The sequence below is a fragment of the Patiria miniata genome, unplaced genomic scaffold (assembly GCF_015706575.1).
Source record: "Patiria miniata isolate m_02_andy unplaced genomic scaffold, ASM1570657v1 HiC_scaffold_24, whole genome shotgun sequence".
Classification (NCBI taxonomy): Eukaryota; Metazoa; Echinodermata; class Asteroidea; order Valvatida; family Asterinidae; genus Patiria; species Patiria miniata.
Window position 1 is genome coordinate 16213796 of NW_024037063.1, and position 24079 is coordinate 16237874.

Genomic DNA, 24079 nt, shown 5'->3' on the forward strand with positions numbered 1-24079 from the left:
TTTTTTAATATATTTTCTGTTTGTCATCGTCGTCTTTAACCCCTCATAAATCAAAACCCTGCCCTCTTTCTACAAATCAAACCTGCTGATATTCAAGAAGGTGTCATTGCCAAATGTTCAAATGTGTCAAGAAATATCAGAATGTCACTTTTGAGTGTCATTTAGTCAGCTGTTTTGGTGAGTCTTAACCTTATATAGGAAAGGGGTCCTAAATTGATTATCAAAAATGTTATCAAAAATGCTTATGGGGATTTGATTGAAAGTTACTATTAAAACATGTGGGCTAGTGAAAAAGGTTGCGGGCCAGTGAAAACTCTGGTTTACTGGCCCGGCCGGCCAGTAAAGGAAAAAGTTAAGGAAAACCCCTGCTAGCAGGCAAGTCTTTTGGGGCCAATTTGGCAGATTTACTTGCTCGTTTAGTCTTAGTAGTAGCTGGAGGCCTACCAGGCACAGCTCTACCTCTACTCTTGGCGGCAGTGCTGGACAGCGGCCTATCATGCATGTCAGCAGAGCCTAGTAGGGAAGACTTTTGTAGGGCAAAGTGCTCCGAAGAACCGCTCCGTACCAAATCACCACCGGGGGAATGACTGCGCAGCCACGCTGAGCGCATATCTCGCACGGGTGGGCCCGTGAACAAACCCTACACTTGGGGCATAAATCATGCGCATCCTGCCTGGATCACGGTTTAATAATTCTACACTTTGTGCAAGTAACACAATTTGGTGGGATGAGACCACGCCGCGCGCTTACTTGTGTCCGCCATCTTGAAAAATACACAAAACGAGGAACGTTTGCAAAAAGTTAACTCTGAACACTGAATTTAATAACAAGAAAATCTGAGGAACGCTGTAACAAACTAACAAGAACTCGGTAGAAACCAACAGTAAGTTTAAAGGAGAATAAGAACTTCTAGAGCTAGCGAAAATCGTATATTGAGAGAGCTTCAATAGAATACGACTACACCGGATCGGCGCTAGAAGTTCGGGCCCTCTCTTACCTGCTAATTCCTACATTTAATAGTTAGTGAACAGGTGAATGTAAGAAACCAGGATGGAACACAGAAGCATGAATGGATGTAAGAGAACAACATGAAGTGAGAAGGGTACAGGGAGGGCACACAAAAGATGGCATTGTAATTTACCAGTAATTCTAAACCAAAGTCATAAACTAGATATTAGTGTTTGTTGAGTTACAAACGCAGGGTGATTGGGAAGACAAATCTTTCATTGGACATTGCCCAGTTAAGTTGTGAATATTTTGTCAGAACAGAAAAACATCCCGAAATTCAGCCTCCCAAATAGTACCATATTTGTTTTATTTAAAAAAGAGCATCTTTTGGCATTTGGAGTATGATCAATTTCAGTACACATTTCAAGTACACATTTCACATAATTTCCAGTTTGATGACGACGTCAGTTAAAATGTGCAAAATATACACTGATTTAGTTCCTCAGAGAGGATTCATATATGTTCATCATGAACTGTAAACAACTTCTGAAAATATGGAAAATTTCAATAAATATTTTAGTGTATGCATGTATCAATAGCACTCAACTTCTGGCTTGATGACATCACAGCTCTTGGAAGTCCCAGGTCAACATTTTACCGGATACCATTATTTGTGCAAGTAAAAAAGTCATTACACATTGATCAAATGATTTGGCAAAAAAGTAAGAAACTAATCATTTTCAAATTTTCCTCACAATTACTTTGGGTCTGATGATGTCATGATTCTAAAATCCTTTCAAAAGTCATTTGCATATTTGCTGAGAATATCTAAGGGCAATTGGTAGAACTTTGACGAATGGTCTTAAAAAAAAATCCAACTATCTTCTATGTACTGCTAGAGGGTGCCCTTTCGGGTGATGATGTCATTATGCTTCTTTTTTTTGTTTGTCATTCCACACTAAACACTTCCATAATTTGTTTGTCTATAGTAAAATGCTTCCATCTGCAAGTTATATTCAATTTTCATTGCACTTCCTGTAACACTGGTAATAAAGGTTAAACAGCTTTGTGCCCGCGAATCCAAAATATTGCCCGAGGCAATGTCTTAACTGATCACAAAGAATAAGAATGGTACTCTATTGAAAAAGTTATAGTTCAAAGTAATTGGGTAGTCGGGCACAACCCGACCACTGTTTAGAATTGCTCTGATAAATCTATCCTTTCTTTTTTCTTTTTGTTTTCCAGTCAATACTTTTCTGCAGGCTTTCTCCTAAACGGTTTATGATATGAACTTGTAACTTTCAACATACATGTATATCGACCCTCATCCTGAGCGATGCATATTACTCCGACGTCATGATAACGTCATCAGGTGTCAAATTACAAGTGATTTTAGTTGGGGGAAAAAAATGACCAACTTCTTTCACCTATAACTTTTGATTGTAATAATCAATGATGTTTGTATTTTACAATCAGATTAATTGATAATCATTTTTTATTGCTTATGTGCATGAAGTTGCTTGAATTAGTTGAATGGAAGCTATGGCCTTCTTTTAAAGTCTGTCAAGGATCCCCAGTTTTGATTTTGCATCATCATCATTGGGCGGCTGCAGCCGAGACGGATAAAACCAAACTCCTCCAGACTCTCTTGTCCGCCATGGCAATGGTGATGTCATCAACGTGCTGGCTCACATCATTGCATACAGTGTCAACGTAATTGAGGGGTCTCCTCCCTCAGTTGGGGCAAGGCAATCTCCAGCAGATGAGGTCAGAGACAACTTGGCTCTATAGCAGTGGCCGACAAGGCCGGCTCTGCATTGTACTTCTGTAGTTGAGATAGGTGGCATGCTGCCATATATTTCCCTTTTCGAATTTGCTACTGTTCCCCAAATTGGACTGCAATATTCTAAATTTTTGGTCTGATGAATGACTTTGCTTTCCGCATCATGCCTAGTTTTCTACTGAAGGCTATACTAGGGCCAAGTTACAAATATGTTGTGTCAAGGAAAGCTTTGCATCTAAACTGATCCCCAAGAACTTTGACTAAGTCTACACTCTGTGTAATAGTCTGAGTATCACGCATTATCCACGGAGCCAAGTCTCCTGTATAACTTCTGATATGTCTAAACATGCAGATATATGCAAGCCGTGCACCAGCCAATCAGTGTCGACTTTACTTAATTGTGATGTCATTTCATTCCCAATTCAGGACTGATTGGTCAATTCGAATGCACTGTTTTGTTATACAACTGCCGGGCGCATATCGCTTAACATGATAAAGAGCGAGTGCACGTATGTTTCAGCCCCATAGACCGTGCTTGCATTTAGTTTGTCTTCTCACGCATGCACAATGGCTTCCTCCGTGTTGTCGCCCTGCAAACAGCGGTGCAGACGACACACTGGATTTTCTGGTTTTTATGTCTTAAAATGTTTCCTTCTAAAACGTACTTGAAAGATGATTCAAACCAAAACTTATCATTAGTCCATGTGAACAAAGTTATAAATTGTCTCTACAGTGTAGAAATGGCGCTAAAAAATATTTCAAATATTAAATAATTATGTTTTTATGGACAAAACCTTACGAACTAAAACGGAAAAACATCCTTTGCTTTTTGAATTTGGCGTACACATTTGGAAAATTTGCCCAGTTTACCTCCGATCAGCCATAGTACCATCGGAAAGGATGATAGATTATCTTCATTTCACAGGTGATTTGATGTAAGAAGCAACCATGCAGCTTATAAAATGTCATTATTTTTCGAGTAAACCCCTTTTGATAGCATCGTGCACAAATAGACTGGTCTCCATGCCCTCTATGACTGCACTTTACTGCATTTACCAGTCAGTTGTTAATCGTTTCAGCTATACATGTATACATTTTCAACACGTCGAAAGTACAGTAATAAGGCGTGGCGTGGCTAGCCATGTGATCGAGGGTATATGTACAGTGTATGTACAATAACATTACATTCAATGTAAAAACATATAACATGAAACCTTACTTTTCTCATTCAAATAGTTTCCGACTTAAATGATATTCATGCATCGCACTTTCCATGGCATCCTTTATCATTTGTCAGTGACAACAAGTATACAGTAACTCGGCAAAACTGAAAAATTATCCCCTAAACTGTCGCCTGTTTCTAATTTGTGACCTTCATACTTTTATACTACATGACACAGACAGACAAACAAATTTGGCAGCAAATTACTCTCTCTTTGTTTACGCAAAGGTTTTCAAAAGTGAATTTGGGGCCTTACACTCCTGTCCGCATGGAAAAAAAAGATTAATCAAAGTAATTCGATCGTGATGTTGACCAATACTTCAGTGCGTCAAACTGCAATTGTAGGCATCCATGTTTGCTAATTATCGGTACTTCATACGTTGATGCACAGATTTTTTTATTCCATGTCAATGACGCGCAAAGGGTGAATGACTGAAGACCTGATATAGAAAGCGCCCGCTGATTGGTAAAAATATTGAGGTCAAGAAGTGGTTGTCTTGCATAATTAATCAGCGAATCTGTTCAAATGTAATAGACTACGGCTTTCGCCATGGTCTATTACATCTAGACCAACTGTGTAGTACGTTGCTCCCCAAGAAAATTTAATTGAGGATGGTGTGGGTCTGCAAATCTTGATCGTGAAATGACTAGACTGATGCATTTAATTTAAGTTTACAGTTCTCTGCCCATGATGCCAGTTTGTTCAAATCACGTTGAAGTGACGCTGCAAAGTGTCTTCTCTGCCGTGGGGATGTAATTGTGGAGAATAGTGTACTGCACAGCTAATCATAGGGTTTTCAAGGTTTTCAGCGATGTCACTGGTGAAGATGAGAAAAAGAGTAGGACCCAGCAGACTTCCGGGAGGTACTCCAGACGAAATCCGATGCCTTTCACTGTTTCATTGGTTGAACGTCCACAATTCCCACATACAAAGGTATGCGCAATACTCCCAGTGAGTCAGTATTTCATAGTCCTAAATTCACAACGCACTCACCACAGCTGCATCTGCACGTCATCGCGCAGTACACACGACATGCATGCCAATCTCCATAAAGGGAGATGTTTACTACGTCTTACTTGCAAGCTAGACACTCCATTATATAGCTAGAGGGGTGTTTCGAAAAACATGAAGTAAAATTGTTTCACAAAATATTTGGAAAACTTTCTTTTTTGGACCAAAAAGTTTTGATTTTTTAACTGAAAAGGTATTCATAAATGGGATTTAATATGTGTTTGGTCGATATTACGTTTAAGACTGGTTGGAGTCTGGAATGCTGATAATTACCCTCGGCAAATATCAGCATTTCAGACTCCAACCAGTCTTAAACATAGTGTTTAACACCTCCAAAACACACATTTATTCTTGTATTGCATGTCTATGCTTAATAATTCATTGTTTAAACCATTCGTCAAAATTTCACTAAGTTGCCCACAGATATTCTTTGGAAATCCCTCAAACAACTTTGCAAGGTTTCAGGATTGTGACGTCATCGAACCGGAAGTTATAAAAGGGAGAATTTAACACTAACAAACATTCATTTTTTTTTTTTTATAAATCAAATTCATAATTAAATCTGTATCCAGTGGCGATGCTCATTGCACAAATAATGATATCCGGTACAATGTTGACTATGGGATTCCTCATGCTGTGAAGTCATCAAACAAAAAGCTGGGTATTCTAAGTATAGAATTATTTGTACATTTATTTTACGATATGTTTGCACATTCTTAACTTATGACTTCACCTAACCGGAAGCAACGTGTACAAGTAAATACAATTTAAATCATAATTTATCTGAAATTTAATCAAATGCAAAGGGAATTTTTTTTTTTTTCAAAATTTTAACAAATGGTTCCACAAGAAAAGGCTTGATTTTTTTTCCATTTTTTTTTCTATTTAGACATAAACATATTCACAACTTAATTGGGCAATGTAAAGTGAAATAGTTGTCTGCCCGATCACCCTGCGTTTGTAACTGAACGAAGAGAATCTTTATTTTTAATTTATTTTTATTGGATCCGTACTACAATACGAAAATTGTTACGATTTCAACACCAAGTTCGAATTGAGGTAAAGTACTATTATTCAATTAAAATTAGTCTAAAGCTGCGATAAAATGGGTGCTTGCAATACCAGGTCATGCCATTTTCATCACATTTGTTTAATTTTAGAACAAAAATCAGATTGTGAAGGGGAAAACTTTTTCACATTTTTTTTCTATAAGTATTTATGGCCAAATTTGAATCAAACCTTTGTTCAAACAAATTTCCAAACCTTGCCAAAACAAACATGAACCCAAACCCAAAGCCTTTAAAAGCAAATACAAATTCCTTAACAATATCTTAACAAGTTTTTTTTTTAAATCAAGTAATCATAATAATTTGTTTATTTCCAAAAATCATTTTATTTTAACTTCAGATGTAAATTAACTTGATATTTATCACGCCCTAAAACACAATTGCAGAAACACAAACAGGCCCTGCCAAAAAGGAGAGAGGTATCAGGGTGATGTAAGGAAAACAAAATGTACGTGTAGGGAGGCTCTTTGCACTGTAACAGTCATGCAAAGATTATTGTATAATGGCATTTTTAAAAACAAAATGAAGGTGTGGAGATCAGATGCATCTTTATGCAAATCTATATTAAAATGTTAATGGCTTACCTCTGTTTTTGCACTTGGCTCCATCAATGTTCTGTGGTGATGTCTGTTTTGAGGTGAACTGCGGTACAAGTGAGGTACTTAAAGTTGGCAAATGGTTAGCATGTGTGGCGTCAACATGATGACAAGCTGAGCTAGAGTATGTATCATCATCAGAGGAGAGCTGAGACTGCGCTATTGACAGTACTTGTGATGAACGAGGAATACTCTCCAACTTGAAAGCTGACAAGAAAAAAAACACAAAACAAAGTTGAAATCATCAATTGTTGAGGAATTTATATAGGATTGGTAATATTTTGATAAACATGTACATGTACTTGATAAATTTATTTCAATGTGACATGAACAGTATTATATTTTTGGGCAGTGCACAACCCTTTAGAAAAGGCTGTTAATTTTGGTTGCTTTTATGCACAGGAATCACTCTACCCTGCAAGAACTGAATCACTTTCCAGCTGCAATAATTATTCCAAAAGTAAATGTAAGCCATTTTTTATGCAATGTCTCATTCAAAAGAGAGTTACTTTTGTATTGTTAAAAAAATAACAATTGCCAATAATTGGGTGTGTGTGTGTTTTTTTTTTGGGGGGGGGGTGCATCTTGAAAATAGCACTGACAGTATATCTTAAAGTTCCAAGCACTCAGTGGTGCACCCAGGATTTGGCTTGGGAGGGGGGGCGCTCGCATGTTTTTTTTTTCCCAATTTTTTTGGGGGAGGGACTATTTTGACGTGGGTGGCGCCATTTACACCCCCATTATACTACTCGAAAATAGGCCACATACATATCACAACATGTAGCCACATACATATCACAACATGTCAAATTGTGGGACAAAAAAAAGTGACCCAAAAGAAATTGACAACCTCTTGGGGGATTTTTTGTCCCTCAAAAAGTCTTTTGAGTCCCCGGCAGGTTGCAGGGGTCTCAGAATATTTTCCTTCTGGTGCCTTTTTCCAATCATCAAAGTAAGTTGTAGGCTTGTGAATGACTCTTACGGAATAACCAGCATTTTTGGACAGCAAAAATCTAGACTAACACCCTCCACAATATTTCATACATTCCATTTTATTAGTGCCAACAGCTATAACCCAAAACCAAAAAGCCCCCTTTTCAAAAACACAGCTTTATTGCTTGCAAGTGGTATTCAAAGTTTAAAGTCTGCAAAAACGAAACAAGAACAAGTCATGTGTGTTTACAGACACAAATGCCCCGCAACCGTGACTGTTCCCACGACAAACATGACACCACTCTTTTAACATCAACTTACATGTACTTGGGTCACATGGAACGTTCATTTGACATCATTATTGTTTTCTGTAGGTTTTGTATGAATTAATCCCTAAGATCTCAATATACATGTAAATACAAGATTTCTATTGTTTTAGCCACTGTGACCTTGACCCTTGACCTTTCGGCCCCAAATGCAATAGGCTTCTTAGGATTACCAAGAACAATCCACAAACCAAATTTGAAGTTCACATGTAAAGTATTTCTCAAGTTATCGCACTGACAAGATTTCTATTGTGTTAGCCACTGTGACCTTGACCCTTGACCTTTCGGCCCCAAATGCAATGGGCTTCTTAGGATTACCAAGAACAATCCACAAACCAAATTTGAAGTTCACATGTTAAGTATTTCTTAATTTATCGCGCTGACAAGATTTCTATTGTTTTAGCCACTATGACCTTGACCCTTGACCTTTCAGTCCCAAATGGAATAGGCTTCTTAGGATTACCAAGAACAACCCACAAACCAAATTTAAAGTTCACATTTTAAGTTTAATTTCTCAAGTTATCGTGCTGCAAACGGGTGTTCACCGTCGATCGTGGACGTCCTATTGCCCCTCTTTTGTTTGAACTCTAACTTTTTAGGAAGACTCCCATAGGTTTTGTACACGACCCCAATCGCGGACGTACATGTATGCTGGGAATAGTGGACGATATTGTTCTCTTTTGTTCTCTGGTATTTTTCGTCCACAGTTTGAAAAGATGAACACATACACCCACACAACCGTGTTTTTGGGTAGTTATGGGGTACCACTATTGTCCACTTGACTTCCCTTCTTTTATTCTCCTTTGTTCCTATTGAAATCTCAAACTCCATAGCGTTTTACATATGGGGTACTGAGATTTCTAAACACCGACTTGTAGGGTACCATTGTCCCTATCGTTGCCCTTTGTTCCCGGTACCCCATAAGTCAGTATAAACACACACACACCCACGGAAGGACAAGGTGGAAACAGTACGGCCCTTCGGCTTCGCCACCGGGCACAAAAATGACATAATATTGTTTGGAAACAGCAATAAATTGGCCTCAAACCACCTGTAATTGGTTGTAATTGTGAGCCAAAATGAACCATTAATATACTTGTAAGTGGCTGTACATGTACCGGTACATGTACACCCAATATGTGGAATTGATCCCTACACTAGGGGTGAGGTTTCATTCTGTTTACAGTGGTGCAAATAACAAAAAAGTAGGAGTATCGTGTAGATAATTCAGACAGAAATGTTTGATAATTTTGTTTCGGGTGATTACTGAGGTACACTTATACCATAGTAAAATACCTAAATAAACAAAACTAGCCTCGCTTTAGTCACTTGTATCATCTTGCTGATTAGTTAGATGTTGAGCAGGTGCAAGCATTTACAACTTCTTTCAATTTTGCTTCATTAGCTGATCTCTTGCGCTTATCTTATCTTCCAATGTTAAGGTTATGGCAAACTTTTTTCAACATTTTTAGGCTGAGCCTGTGCAGTTTCCCTGATCTGAAGAGTTCACAAATATTATGTTTGACATGATTGGATGCTCTAGCCCAATTCACTCTCATCAGCCATGTGGTTGCGAAGGACTTAGCGTCTCGTTTTTGGTAGACAAAGTTACATGTAATACAATTATGTACTTGGACGCTACAGACAGCGGTGACATTCATGCACCATGCACCCCCAAAAAACATGTTCTTTTTAACGCTCTGTTTCTCAGAAAAATATGCTCACTATGATGGAAATGTTAAATTATAACAGAAGAAGAAATTCTAAATTTCATGTCAGTATAAAACTTGCTCTCATTGATGCCAAAACGTCAATACTAGCTACTAATAAAGCTGACCTTAAAGTCGTGAAGAAATCATTGGAAACGTCCCCGAATCTATGTATTTATCTCAACTTCTAGGAATCCCCCAAAGTTGTTATTTCAAGAGTAGTTGATATATCATCAAAGTATATTCCAAATTATAGCCTAATCTGTAGTTGCAAATGCTTGTGTTACACCTTGAACTATCTCCAAGGATAAGTTTGACGAGGATTTTTTGCTTACCAAACTCACGTGCATGGTTTTCATGTTGGCCGATTTTGGGGCAACAATGACAAAGCGCATATTAGCATTACTTTAGTGTGATTCGACGTGACTTTGCGTGGGTCTCGGTATAAGGGTGATATATATTTAATTACACGTATGTTTCAGCTGCTCATTTAGTTTGCGTGTATGCGCACTCAAATGTACGAAATACCAATAATTAGCAAACATGGATGCCTGCAGTCGCATAGTTTGACCCAATGAAGTATCGGTCAACATCATGCTCAAATAACTTTTTTTCTTTCTACGCGGACAGGAATTTAAGGCCCTCAAAGTCACTTAAATTGCTAACCTTTGCATAAAAAAAGAGAGTATTTGCTGCCAAATTCGTGTCTGTGCCTGTCGTGTAGAACAAAAGTATTAGGGTCACAAATTTGAAACAGGCGACAGTTTAGGGGATAATTTTTCAATTTTACCGATTTACTTTAAACTTGTCTTCACTGAGAAATGATAAAGGTTGCCACAGAAAGTGTGATGTATAACTATAATTTAAGTCGGAAACCATTTGAATGAGAAAAGTAAGGTTTGATGTTGTACACTTTTACGTTGAATGTAACGTTATTGTACATGTATACCGATATATGTACACTGTACATAGACCCTCGAACAGCCCTGTAAACATGGCTAGCCACGCCATGCTCCGTTCATACACTTTCGACGTGTTGGAAATGTATACACATAGCTGAAACGATTTACAACTGACTGGTTCCCGCCCTTGAAATGCAGTAAAGTACGATAGGACACTGGAGACCAGTCTATTTGTGCTCGATGCTTTCAAAAGGGGTTTACTTGATTTTTATAAGCTACAGGTTTGCTTCTTACATCAAATCACCTGTAAAATGAAGATAATCTATCATCCTTTTCGATGGTACTACGGCTGATCTGAGGTAAACCCGGCAAATTTTCCAAATGTGTAAACCAAACTCAAAAAGCAAACAATGTTTTTCTGTTTCATTTCGCAAGGTTTTGTCCATAAATATTTTAATATTTGAAATAGTTTTTAGCGACTATACCACACCATAGAGACAATTTATAACCTTGTTCACATGGACTACTGATAATTTTTGGTTTGAATCATCTTCCAATTAGAAGGATACATTTTAAGACATAAAAACAAGAAAATCGTTCAGTACATCGTCTGCTACCGCTGCTCGCAGGCCGACAACGCAGAGGAAGTCATTATGCATGAGCAGACAAACTAAATGCAAGCACGGTCTATGGGGCTGAAACATACATGTAGGTGATTAATGACTCGTGAAGGAGGCGATACTGCAAATTTTTACTGCACACCATAATGGATAGGAACCTTATTAATATTTGTGAGGGTTGAAAATATTGACAGATATTGCAAACAACCCCAAATCTGAAGGGATTTGGTAGTCCACGAGGGGCCGATACTTACCTACTAATTCCTACATATGCATTATTCCTTATAGGCCGCAGGCCATACCCGCTAGATTTTACATCTACCACAGCACCCTCTGGGCCAATACCCGATACCCATGATGCCAAGCGGCATATCGTCCTCTTTTCTGAAAGCGTAAAAACAAGAAATCCCTCGCCCAACATAGGGTAGGAAGGAGGGAGAATAAGCAGGTAAGTATCGGCCCCTCTTGGACTACCAAATCCCTTCAGATTTGGGGTAGTCCACTTCGGGCCCTCTCTTACCTGCTAATTCCTACATATGCATAGATTAGCACTGAAAGGAGGAGGGTATAGGCGAGATTTTCATAGGAACCTCAAAATAGCAGTGAAAAAACACCGAAAGTATCGGCCCACCGCGCACACCATTAGAAACCTGTACATGTAAACTGATATGCGAATACAATGTAAGTGACATGGTAACTCACCGAAAAAGAAGGGGGTTACTGTCTGATAGGGATCGTCCCATCACTCCGGCGTCTCCCTTGGCCGGTCGGGTCTACCCCATCATCATGGTCTTTCTCGTAAGTCGAGGGCATCGAAGTTGTGATGACCACACGGCCCATCTGCCCCTCAGTCTGCAAGACATCTTTGAGGTAGCATGAGACAAAAGTGGAAGCTGTCTTCCAGGCTGCTGCTTGCAATATCTCGTGCATGGGAACCCCTTTGAGAAAGGCCCAAGACGTTGCAGTAGCCCAAGTTTCATGGGCATGTACCGGACCAGTTGATTTAGTTGGCCAGTCTGAGATAGACGTTTGAATGGCCCAAACCACCCAACGAGAAATAGTATCCCGGGTGGCTGATCTGTGAGGTGATGTAGTTGTAATAAACAGCTGGCAAATGGAACCTCGGAGAGTTTTTGTGTGAGCAAGGTACCATTTAAGCGCCTGAACAGGGCACCAAAACTTGTCTTCCACAACTGCCGAGACAGTTTTTATCTGCGGAACGAAGATGTCTGGGGGGGGGGGAACGAGGCTGACTGGTTTTTGATCAGGAAACCTTGGCTAGGTATCAGTCGGACACCATGTGGCTCCCATCTGATGTGTCCATCAGCAATTGTAAGAGCATGGAGCTCACTTCGCCTTCTGGCTGTGGCTGCAGCTAGAAGAAAAACTGTCTTCACAGTCAGGTTCATCAGGGAAGCCCCGGAAAGTGGCTCAAATGGAGGCTTGGCTAACACTTGCAGGACCTTACCCAGATCCCAAGAGGGCACCAGACGGCGATGCGGGGGCCGCTCGATAAACATGCCCTTGAGAAGTTGAGATAGTGCATTACTAGTCGAAACAGTGGAACCATCCGGAAATCCCTTATGGATGGCAGCAATCGCCGAGCAATAACCCCTAATAGTTGCCACGGACAGATCTTGCGAGAAGAGCGCCATTAGAAAGTCCCCAATGGCGGTTAAAGGTGCAGAGCAGGGACCAACAGCTCCCCTTTTGCACCATCTAAGATAACGTTGTACCACTCTGCCATTGTATGTTTGATGTGTGGACTCCCTTCGGCCCTTGGCTGCCAGGGTTGCAGCGTTTGCCGAAAAGCCTGCTGTTCGGAGGGAAGATTCGACAAAGGCCAGCAGGTTAGGAGGAGTTTCTCTGGGTTTGGGTGAAGAAACCCCGACCCAGGTTGACTCAGGAGGTCGGTCCGCTGTGGCAACAGGATTGGAGGGTGTATCAGTAGGCGGGTGAGCCTTTGAAACCATGGTTGTCTTGGCCAAAAGGGGGCGATCAGTAAAAGCTTGCACTGTTCCGTCTCCACTTTTGCTATCACCCGTGGTAAGAGGGAGATTGAGGGGAATGCGTAAGCGTGAAATTGCCCAAGCTTGTGGGTCGGGAACCCGGCTGCGCAATACACTGGGAGCTGATTGTTCCGGGCTGAGGCGAATAGGTCTATGTGGGGCCTGTCGAGTGTTAAGAAGATGCTCTGTACCACTGTAGGGTGGAGCATCCACTCTGTGGGGAGGACTTTGCCCCTGGACAGGGCATCGGCCATGACATTCAGCCTTCCTGCCAAGTGTACTGCCATCAAAGTTGTGTTGTTGGAAATACTCCATTGGAGGAGTTTCCACGTGTACATGCAAAGCGGCTGGACTGGGTGCCCCCTTGTCAGTTGATGTAGGAAACGACAGTCGAGTTGTCTGAACGAACCTGAACAATCTGTCCCGCAGTCTCCCTTTGGAAATAGATCAGAGCTTTCTCCACAGCCAGTAGTTCCAGGACATTGATATGGAGAACCCGTTCTACTGGAGACCAAGTACCGGCGACTGAATCCTCTCCTATGTATGCTCCCCAGCATAAGAAAAAGGGCAGACAACAGAGAGGATTTCAAACTCAAAAGAGCTCTCATTTATTTCGCCAGACAGACTTTGCGGTCAACTCACCGCACCGTACCGTACCCCTGATTCCCAGCATAGAAAACCACAGCTAGACAAAATGTATCAAAATGTTGCAAGTTGGAATATCCAAACCTTTTAGTGGCCTATTTGTTAGAAAGTTATCTCCAGAGCACGCACTTAGCCAGACAAAAGAACCGGGTCAGCGCACCTGTGCCCTAATTAGCCCGCCAACAATGCGCCAACCGGAGATCGGCTGGCGATTTTTTTTTTTTATCCTCAATACTGTGACTAGGAAGTACACCGTTTTGTAGACTTCAAGAAGCTTCCAGTAATAGATATGCTCGGTTCCTGTTTGCGAGTTAAGGGTCGGAGAGTCACAATAGCTGACGCCACCCGCCGTGTTTGGGGTTCACGGCTTAATACGTCCCCCATGCAAACAAGGAATCCTTCACTCTAGCTTCTCTGGTTATTGTTAATCTTTAAGTTACTGACGACTGAAGAACAACTGATTGTTGTCAAATACCTCGACTTACCTGTGAAGAAATCATGCATGGCATGCTGACGTGCGCACGTACGTTGACTACATGTACATGTATGGCATATTTTTGCTTTTGAGGGAATTTGGAATGGCCAAATAACCGAATATTCGATCGATTGGAAGGTCGAATATTCGAATATTCAATTATTCGAATTAACTCAGCCCTAAACTATTCGTATTGCGCGTTTCTGGAGGAGCGATACAATTTCCGACTCTAGTACCCGACGCTTGGTTGGATCGGAGGGCACTGGAGTGGGGCGACAGTTCGTGCCTGACGGAGGGGTGCTTGTGAATTCCAGGGCATATCCGAGAGATACAGAATTTAGCACCCACCTGTCGGAACAAAAACAGGCCCAAGTCTCTGCGAAAAACTTTAGACGGCCCCCGACGGGCCCGAGATCGGGGGCCGAGATGGGGAGTCTGTCATTTATGCCAAGGTCCCCCTCCAAAACCCCTTCCAGAGCGTGGGGTAAGGGAGGACCCTCCACGTCTCCTCGACGGCCAACCGACAATGGCCGGTAATAAGCTGCCGAGGATGTACGTGTCGGGGCAGTCGAGGATTGTGCTGTAGTGGTTGTGGCTGCAGCAGGTTGGCTTGTTTGGGGACAAAAAGGCCGTAGTGGTTTGCGAGGCAAACGTTGAAAGGATGCTTCGTTTCCGCCCCTAGCTGGCCGAGATCCTTTAACCTCTGATGACTTTCGGAGGTTTATCTTTTCGGTGGCCTCAATCCGTTTCGCTTCTTCCTCCATCAGTTCTTGAAACTTATTGTTAAATAAGTCAGAACCCAAAAATGGAAGAGCAACGAGGCGTGCCCGCGCTCCATCCGAAGGGAGAAAAATTGTATCCAATACATTCGACCTTCGCACCATTGTGGTGAAAATATAGATTCGTGTAAACTGTTCCATGCACAGCTGTAAACACTCATCCATACATCGGAAAGCCATTTCAGTGGACTCTGGGGAAACATCAGAGTCAGCTTCACAAGCACAGACCAAAAATTCGGAAAGCAGCTGTGAAAAGCAACTGACTTTCAACCCAAAACGTGAGGCTGTATCCACCTTCGCCAGGGTATCTTCCAATTTGCCACGCACGCGGTCGAGAAAGGGGTTTTCCCCAATGCCCGGTTGCCCCTGTCGGCCGCCGGCACCGCTAAATATTTGTCATGATCTTTCAGCGGCGCCCGAAAAACCCGTGCTTTAATACTGTCTTTGGGCCGCCATTTTTTATGTTCCGCCAAAGCTCCGATGTGGTCCATGCAAACTTCGTCTATAGGGAACGCCAGGAACGTTTGTCCCCGGGACAGGGACTCAGACGGGGGCGGTTTGACGTTTGGAAGACTGCCGTTCGTCCTGCCCCGTCTGTGGTTCTTCTGTGGTATCTTGAGCTCTCGACACATATCTTTCATGACTGTCCGAAATCGGAGGTCAGCCGCCAAAAGGGGGGTGACGTTAGCCGATTCTTTGCCGGAAGAATGATCATCACCGGATAACGGGTCGCCGTCTATTTGGGTCGCGGCCGGGGCAGTGCTGGAGGCCTACCAGGCACAGGTCTACCTCCACTCTTGGCAGCAGTGCTGGACAGCGGCCTATCATAGGCCGTCAGCTGGATTGGAAAATTCGTTCGTTTCGCTCCAGCAATGGCGGGTCTAAATTTTTTTAACAGTTCTATCGAAATACACTACCAAAGAATGATACTACAAAAGTTCTCCACATTTCGTCCAGCAGTTTTTTGATAATTCGACCCGAAAAAGCGAACTATTTGTCCATTGTGGACGTTCAAAAACGTACCGCGCCTACGTTAAAAAAATCCACATGACGTGAACTGTACAATTAGACACCAGATATGAGGTCGCAGGTCATGACTCTTAACAAACATGGCGGCGTCCATTGCCAAAAGTGGGTCAACGTAAGCATCGACCGGTGCAAAAAAAAGTGTTTGCACACATAATCTGTCACGTTTGAGGTGGGAAATGCGAAGGATCTGATGTCCGGTGATAGTAAGTTCACTTCCTGTGCCAAAGAGTGGCTGAATTTCACAGTGGCATCGCCGAATATACCCACAATGTGTGGGCAGTGGATCTGCTATGAGCCTATGTCTGTATGCACAGTACATGCACTACCGGCGCATGTAAACAAGGCAGTCCGGCCGGCCAACCTCACCCGTGGCGGTTTTTATAGATAGTAAACAGGTAAACGTCTCAATGCTGCAAGAAAACGCAAACCAGACACTTCAGCTGAGACCCAGATTTCTTCACCGAAAAAGCTCCAGGCAAAGTTCAAGTTTCTTTTAATTGCCTATCCACATAACTGTGTCATGCTGCAAACAAACTACATGTACACCAGGATTTTGATTTCGATGAAAATCTCAATTCAAGGACAACCCGCAACAGTACAACAAGCAGAACTTCCGTTGGAGGTAGGCCTACATGTCATTATAATGAAGGCGATTGTGTATTTATGTGCCCCAAAAGAGAAGAAAAAATTCATGCTTGGGTTAAATTGTATTAAGGTTTTAATTTCTTTGAAAGAAACTGGGGGTGACACAATGATAAAAACGATAAAAACGCAATGCGAAAACAAAGCTGGTGGTCACCACGATGCACCGTGAATGCACAGAACCGCATCGATTTGGATGGCGTCAACTGAAAATGCATAGGAAAATTTTATTTTCTTGCAAAAGATACCATTCAAAATGATAACAGATACCTGGTTATAAAAAAAACACCTTTTTTTCTCTAAGGCAGTCGACTGTTGGGTACGTCACTTGTCTACCGAATGGATCTCGGACTTTACTTTCCTTTTAAGGAAAATCTCTAAAGTCAATAAAGAAAAATGTCTTCAAAGATGTCTTCTTATTTGAAAAAAACAGTAAAAAAGGGGTTTTTTTTTTAGTTCCATGATTCAAACCGAGTACCTCTGGCACTGAAAATAAATGTCTAACATTAAGATGCCAAAGTACAACAGGTACTGCACAAAATCCCATAATAAAATGCTGTGCAGTCTCTTTCTCCATTGTTGAAGGATACTTTTATGGAGGTGTGAGGGTAGTCTTTCCGTTGGCATAAAATAGCAATATAGCTTTTTATTAGAATTTACTATTTGATTCTATATATACAAAGGATGAACATCAGGAAAAGGGAGATGTTCTGCGACTGACTGTTCAACCCCAATCAACAACTATAGTTTCATGAGAATGTCCCAGCTTGCTGAACTGTTAGAATCATGAAATGATTTAGAAGCCGAAGGAACCGGCCTTGGATCTTTATACCGGTAAGATGTTTTGATTGTTATTCAGAGTACAAACAAAAATCAACTTTAATAGAATATTCAAAATGAAAACTTCTTGATATTGCTTTTGAAGCTGAAAAGGTCGGTTCTTAATAGCTACCAATGTTTACATATTTACAGTGGAAGGCAAAAACGATCGAGCACATGATCTTTCTAGTAATTTAACTCTAGATTGAACAAGTTGTTTTCTTTCTTCTAAAGCACGTCCACAGTAATCATTGTTTTTGGTCATCAGATACTAAACCTGTCTATATTTTACTATTTTTTTTTTTTTTACAGAAGTGATAAGTTGACATATCAGCTTAGAAGAGAATATCCACAGGTCTCTTTCCTTGAATATATGCGACATCATCTACACCGCTACTTTATCTGCTGGAGGTGTGGTTGAATCTCTGGCGACTTCAGAGGAGGATTCAAAACTGAAACTTTGGCTTAGAAAGCAAGACATACGCTCCATCCTGTTGTTATGCCGTTACTGCACAAGATTTGATGAGAACTTTGATGTAGTGATAACATTTACTTGAAGTTGTATCAGCACGACTAGTTAGCATTTGACATTTTAATGAAAATAATGAGTAACTCTAGATTTCAAAACTACATGATTGTGTCCTTCTGTTCATTAATGTTGGTTTTATTCATTTTTATTCTTTTCATTTATTAAAAATTAGTTCCAGTAGAAAAGCAAATTCTGTGAATTTTAACAGTGAGACTAGCCACATATGACAAGCCAAATCACTCTTTTTAATGTGTAAGCATACAAAATAGCATGAGTTATGGTGGGTTTTTTTTTTATTGATATAGATGCAAACATTTTTCGGTGCTAATCAATGTATCAATAAAGAAATACATGTAGCTGAAATTTTCTTTAACAAAAGACTGATCTTAAGGCTTTTCTCCAAACCAAGATGGCCAGGGCTGTTTTGATCAGATAGCAAATAAATGTACAATGGTTGATTTTTGAAATTATTAAACCAGACTCTGACTTCTGATGGTCCTTTGATTTATAATTGTATTTAAAGCCTGTTTCATTCCAAAAAAAGTGGTGTTTCTTACAAGTAGAAGGTTCTTTAAGTGACGTACCTGGTTCACCACAGCAGATTTTTTTTTTGACATGCGTTAGTTTGCTTTGTTTAAAGGGGCATGTCTTGTCTGCTTTCCTGTTTCTTCTGCTGGTTACATGTACCGGTATTCATTTACTCTAAAGACACCTCCATTTTGGGCACCCCCTCACTTTCATTAATGATGAGCTGGTTCCACCACTGCATTATAAACATTCAAAATAATTGCATTGTTGTATGCTGCCAAATAAGTTAGATTACAGTGAAATATTTTTGGAAGAGGGACTGTGGTGATGTCTACCAGATGAGAAAACAAAGGGTCATGTTCTGTGTTACCAAATTGCCAATGTACATAAAAGATATTTTTTAACTGTAAAATCTCCTGGGTCAGATTGACCCAGAATCTGAATCCAAATTTGCTCAGTCCTTTTCTGGGTAAAAAAATACACATTTCAGTCAAAATGACCGAGAAACATGTCTTTTTTTAACTCCAAAGGGGTCATTTATGACTCCAAAAGGGGTCAATTTTTGACCCGGAAAAGGACTGAGCAGACTGAGTCTGACCCAGGAGTTTCTAGAGTGTAGGATGTGACAAGCTATAGTGCTGTAGTTTTGAAATTGGAAGTGCCAACGCAAGGCCTCAACCGGAAAATGTGGGTTTTTAGCATACATACATGTACATAACATTGGCAAACTTTGATGAAGTGTAAAAAAAACTGCAGCAGATTTGCTGGAGAACTTCTGACATAGTGTTTGTGATGTACTGAACCCCACATATGTGCATTAAAAAAGTAGACCCAGTGTTGCTGGAACGAAACTCATTTTACAGCCGTTTTTTTAGTTTCAGCTGATGGCCTATCAGGCATGTCAGCAGAGCCTAGTAGGGAAGACTTTTGTCGGCCAAAGGGTTCCAAAGAACCGCTCGTACCAAATCACCACCGGGGGAATGACTGCGCAGCCACGCTGAGCGCATATCTCGCACGGGTGGGCCCGTGAACAAACCCTACACTTGGGGCATAAATAATGTGCATCCTTCCTGGATCGCGGTTTAATAATTCTCCACTTTGTGCAAGTAACACAATTTGGCAGGGTGAGACCACGCCGCGGGCTACTTGCGTCCGCCATCTTGAAAAATACACGAAACGAGGAACGTTTGCAAAAAGTTAACTCTGAACACTGAATTTAATAACAAGAAAATCTGAGGAATGCTGTAACAAACTAACAAGAACTCGGTAGAAACCAACAGTAAGTTTAAAGGAGAATAAGAACTTCTAGAGCTAGCGAAAATCGTATATTGAGAGAGCTTCAATAGAATACGACTACACCGGATCGGCGCTAGAAGAAAAGAGGACGATATGCCGCTTGGTATCATGGGTATCGGGTATTGGCCCAGAGGGCGCTGTGGTAGACGTAAAATCTAGCGGGTATGGCCTGCGGCCTATAAGGAATAATGCATATGTAGGAATTAGCAGGTAAGAGAGGGCCCGAAGTGGACACCAGTGTTACACCTTTAAAAAATGTACGTAATCAGGCCTATTTTTCCAATTTCAACGAAAAGTACTGAACAGATCAAAACGATTGTTAGCACATAATTGGATCATTATAAGAGAAACAAACCTAAAAGTTGCATGAAGATACAGTCTTCCAAACATGAGAAACTGATTTTTAAAGATTTCGCCGGCGAACATCAACATGTCTGTATGCATGTTGTTTCATTCAAATTTAAGTATTCGGAACCTTTTGAAATCGCAACCACATTGCAATCACATCGCTGTTATGATTTGAAAAAGGGGTAAGATTCATAAAAGTGTTATTTTTTGTGTATTACTTCAAACTGAAGGAGAACCTCAATTTTCACTTTTCCTATTTTTGAGGAAAACAACCATTTTTGATGTAGTACTGTCTAAAGAGGATACACAATCCCCAAAGTTTTCTCACCAGAAAGACCAATGTTGAAAGACCAATGTTGGCTTTAACCAAATCCAGAAGGAAAATATTCTGAGACGCCTGGGAAGTTGACTTTGTTAGGGACAAAAATAGGGTAAAAATAAAACTTTTGCAAGTTCTTAAAACATGCTTTAACACACATTGCAAAAATACTGCAATTGAGACTTGCACAATCCCCCCTGGCCTGCTGCCAGTTTTTATAAACACAGTGTCCATAACCAAGATGGAAGATATTGTTTAAGCAATAGTGACCTTGACCAGTGAGCCCAAAAATCTACACACCAAATTTGAAGTTCCTGAGTAAAGTATTTCTCAAGCATTCGTGCTGATAATATTTCTATTGTTTTACCAATAGTGACCTTGACCTTTGACCTGTCTGCCCAAAAAGCAACAGGCTTTTTAAGACTATCAAGAACAACCCACAAACAACATTCAAGTTCCTAAGCAAAGTATTTCTCAAGTTATCGCGTTGAAAAGATTTTTATTGTTTTAGCAATAGGGACCTTGACCTTTGAAAACCTGTCTGGCCAAAAAGCAACAGGCTTTTTGGGCCGTATTCACAAAACTCAAACTTAAGAAAATACTTAAGTCAGACTTAAATCTAAGCACCCTGCTAACTTATGTGGAGAGCTTAACATGGTATTTACGAAAGATCTAAGCACCCCACTTATCTTAGTGCTCAACTTAACTTAAGTGTTCAAAGCATTCACTCTTGCTCACGCGCAAATCATGTACGTCATAAACGTTCCTACGCAGCGGCAGCGCGCAGTTCAATCAATAATGTGCGTGTTTCATCAGCATATGCGTGCGCGTATTCTGCGAAGAGGTTTCCGATCGCAAGTTAACATCTATGTTTAAGGCTATAGTCCATCATTTGCAGCTATCCAAAAAGTAACAGACGTAATTATTATTGAAAACATACATGGTTGAAAAATAGTAGGGGACTAAACTCCCTCTAAAATTATTCTTTCTGGCAAGCTGTCATTTTGAAGAAATCAACGAAAGAAGGCCTTTCCAATGGAGTGTCTTAAGGGCTTAGGTGCCGCCTAAATAATTGCCGAAACAGGTTTATACATTTATAAAATTAACAATCACAAAATGGATATAACTTATATGGCGACTGATCAGAATTATGATGATTCTTTGATTAATTAGGAACTCAATTATAGAATTGACTGGCTTATCTGTGTCTTAGAATATGGCCGACTGGGCTGAGCAACTTACGCGACTTACTAGCCTAGAAACTGATGACTGACTGGCCTACTTCAGTACTTTTTAAGCCTTTAAACTTAGCCCTAATCTGGAGTTTTTTTTACCATTAAGTTAGATTCTTGCACTCTTTTAAGTCGTATTCTTTATTATGTCTGGGTAATCTATATACCGGTACATGTACCATCTGAAAGCTTGTGAGCTAGGCCATTAAACAGTCTGAAAAAAAAAAAACAATCCAAATATGACTGTCTCAATGGTGGCCATTTTAAAAACCACAATTTTGGGTTGTTTTAATCTTTTTTGTTGATTTTTGGACAAAAAATATATGAAAACAAACTGCTAGGAGACTTTTGAATGCATCACTTCCAAAAGCAACTCCTATTTCATGAGAAAACGCCTAAGAAAGCAGTTGTATGCATTCATGCATTGTAAACAACCAAAAATGAGACAAATAGTGTAGGTTTGGAGTTTCCCCGGGCAGATTTTGGCAGGAATTAGGGCAAAAGAGATCACTTGAATTCACGAATGGTCACAACGCAAATCGCAAAGCACGCGCGGAAAACAACAGAAATCTAGCATCTTTCTCACTTCCCCTATGAAATGTAACGTTCAATACATAGACAGACGACACCATTGGGTAGCCAGTCTACAAAGCTAACAAATGGTATAAAACATAAGCCAAAAGAGGGCGGCAAACACAAAGTACAATATTCTGAAAATTTTGATTGCCGACCATCGATTTTAAGTTACAAACTTACGTACAATGTGCGTATGTAACAGGCAATGAGGTATGAACAGATCGAGTACTCACCTTCATACCTTGAGTTTTCTAATGCAATTGCATCTGGATATGTCCGTGGATAAATACACTTTGAAGGTGGTAAATGTTGTTGCGTTTTAGGAAACACTGGGAGTAATTCCTCCAAGTCCCTGTCTGAATCTGAAGAGTCAAATTTTGCTGCCTTAGCACTGATGATAGATGTCAACTCCAGTAATTCATTATCTGTATTCAAGTACAAAGAAATGAACTTGAACGCTTGTGGCTCATTTGTACAATACATTTGGTACAGATGTACCTAAACTATGCATTCTTTGCAGTGACTTGTAGCAGCTTCCTTCTTTTCAAATAATTCAGTCACCTACCTGTGTGTCTAGTGGCCATCTGCTCTGCAACCAGGTCACTTTACACACTTCTTCAGCACTTTATACTTGTGAAAATTCCTTATCCCGTACCGGTAGTTCATTTTCCACTTTTTCATAAAACTTCGGGTTTCCAAATGAAGTAAGTACATGTACACCTGACCAAGTAATCCTGTTCTTCGTTTATAGTGCAATTGAAGGTCGATTTTGATGGCCTCGAAGTGCAAGGCCTCAGCCTTGGAGCCTTCCGGCCTCGGCAAATTGGTCAAGGCCAGCTTGTGGCCTCCCACTTGGATGTGTTTTGTTTTTCAATTAATTTAAATTATTTACCATATAAAACCTTTGAAAGCTGCCACAGCGGGTGAAATGAAACGATTCGAACTTAACTTTTAAGCAGATACGCACTAATGAATCAACTGGTAATACACACGAATGAATGAACTGGCTTGCATTGAACTGGTAATACGTAGCATCTTCGCCTAGCCTGCTCTATGGCCGTATCATAATGCGGGGACAAAATCGCATCCAATGATCAGAACAGCCAATCATAGGCGCCTTGATTATTTTACTGAGTAGGCAGGGTTATAGTACTCCTACTCCATACTCGTACTCGAGTACTTTTTTGGTGTACTCTTACTCGTACTCCACTGTCAAAGTACTCATACTCAAAATGACGATACTCCTGCTCGGGCAGCAAAGTACTAGGCATATCAAAATTGCACTCGATCATCAAAGTACTCGTACTTGAATAGCAGTCCTCGGGGAAAAATGGTATAGCTTGACTAACCACGGCCTTATTTTATCGATACTTTTAGTTTGAGATGGTTGATTGGCTTGCAAAGAAATCAAAGTTTCCTGATTTTCCTCTGTGCACGTCTAGACATACACATTAAACAGCTACTGGGTAGCCGTGAGTGAGTCTTTATATTGGTCTGATTGGGCCTGGACCAATTACTTACAATGAACCATTTGCCGTATGGCCGTATTCGAAAATACCGTACAAGTAAGGCGCCCTGTGATTGGCTGTTCTGAATGATCCTCAAATGGGAGTTTGTTCCCCCGTACGATATGGCCATATCACAGGCCCGGCACGTGTGTATGTTAATAAGGGAATAAATGTGTGCTTCGGAGGTTTTTATCACTCTGTTTAAGACCACTTAGAGTCTGGGTGCT

The 24079-nt window shown here is 40.6% G+C and overlaps 1 protein-coding gene across 3 annotated transcripts in view; it reads right to left on the minus strand.

Moving 5' to 3' along the window:
- Window positions 1-24079, minus strand: part of LOC119732019 — a 103099-nt gene that overhangs the window by 40607 nt on the left and 38413 nt on the right. For all 3 annotated transcript variants that reach the window (XM_038205385.1, XM_038205386.1, XM_038205384.1), the window contains exons 5-6: window positions 22578-22769; window positions 6617-6835 (exon numbers count right to left, since the gene is read on the minus strand). In XM_038205385.1, coding sequence (XP_038061313.1) covers window positions 6617-6835; window positions 22578-22769 — 411 coding nt within the window. The remainder of the gene's footprint in view (window positions 1-6616; window positions 6836-22577; window positions 22770-24079) is intronic.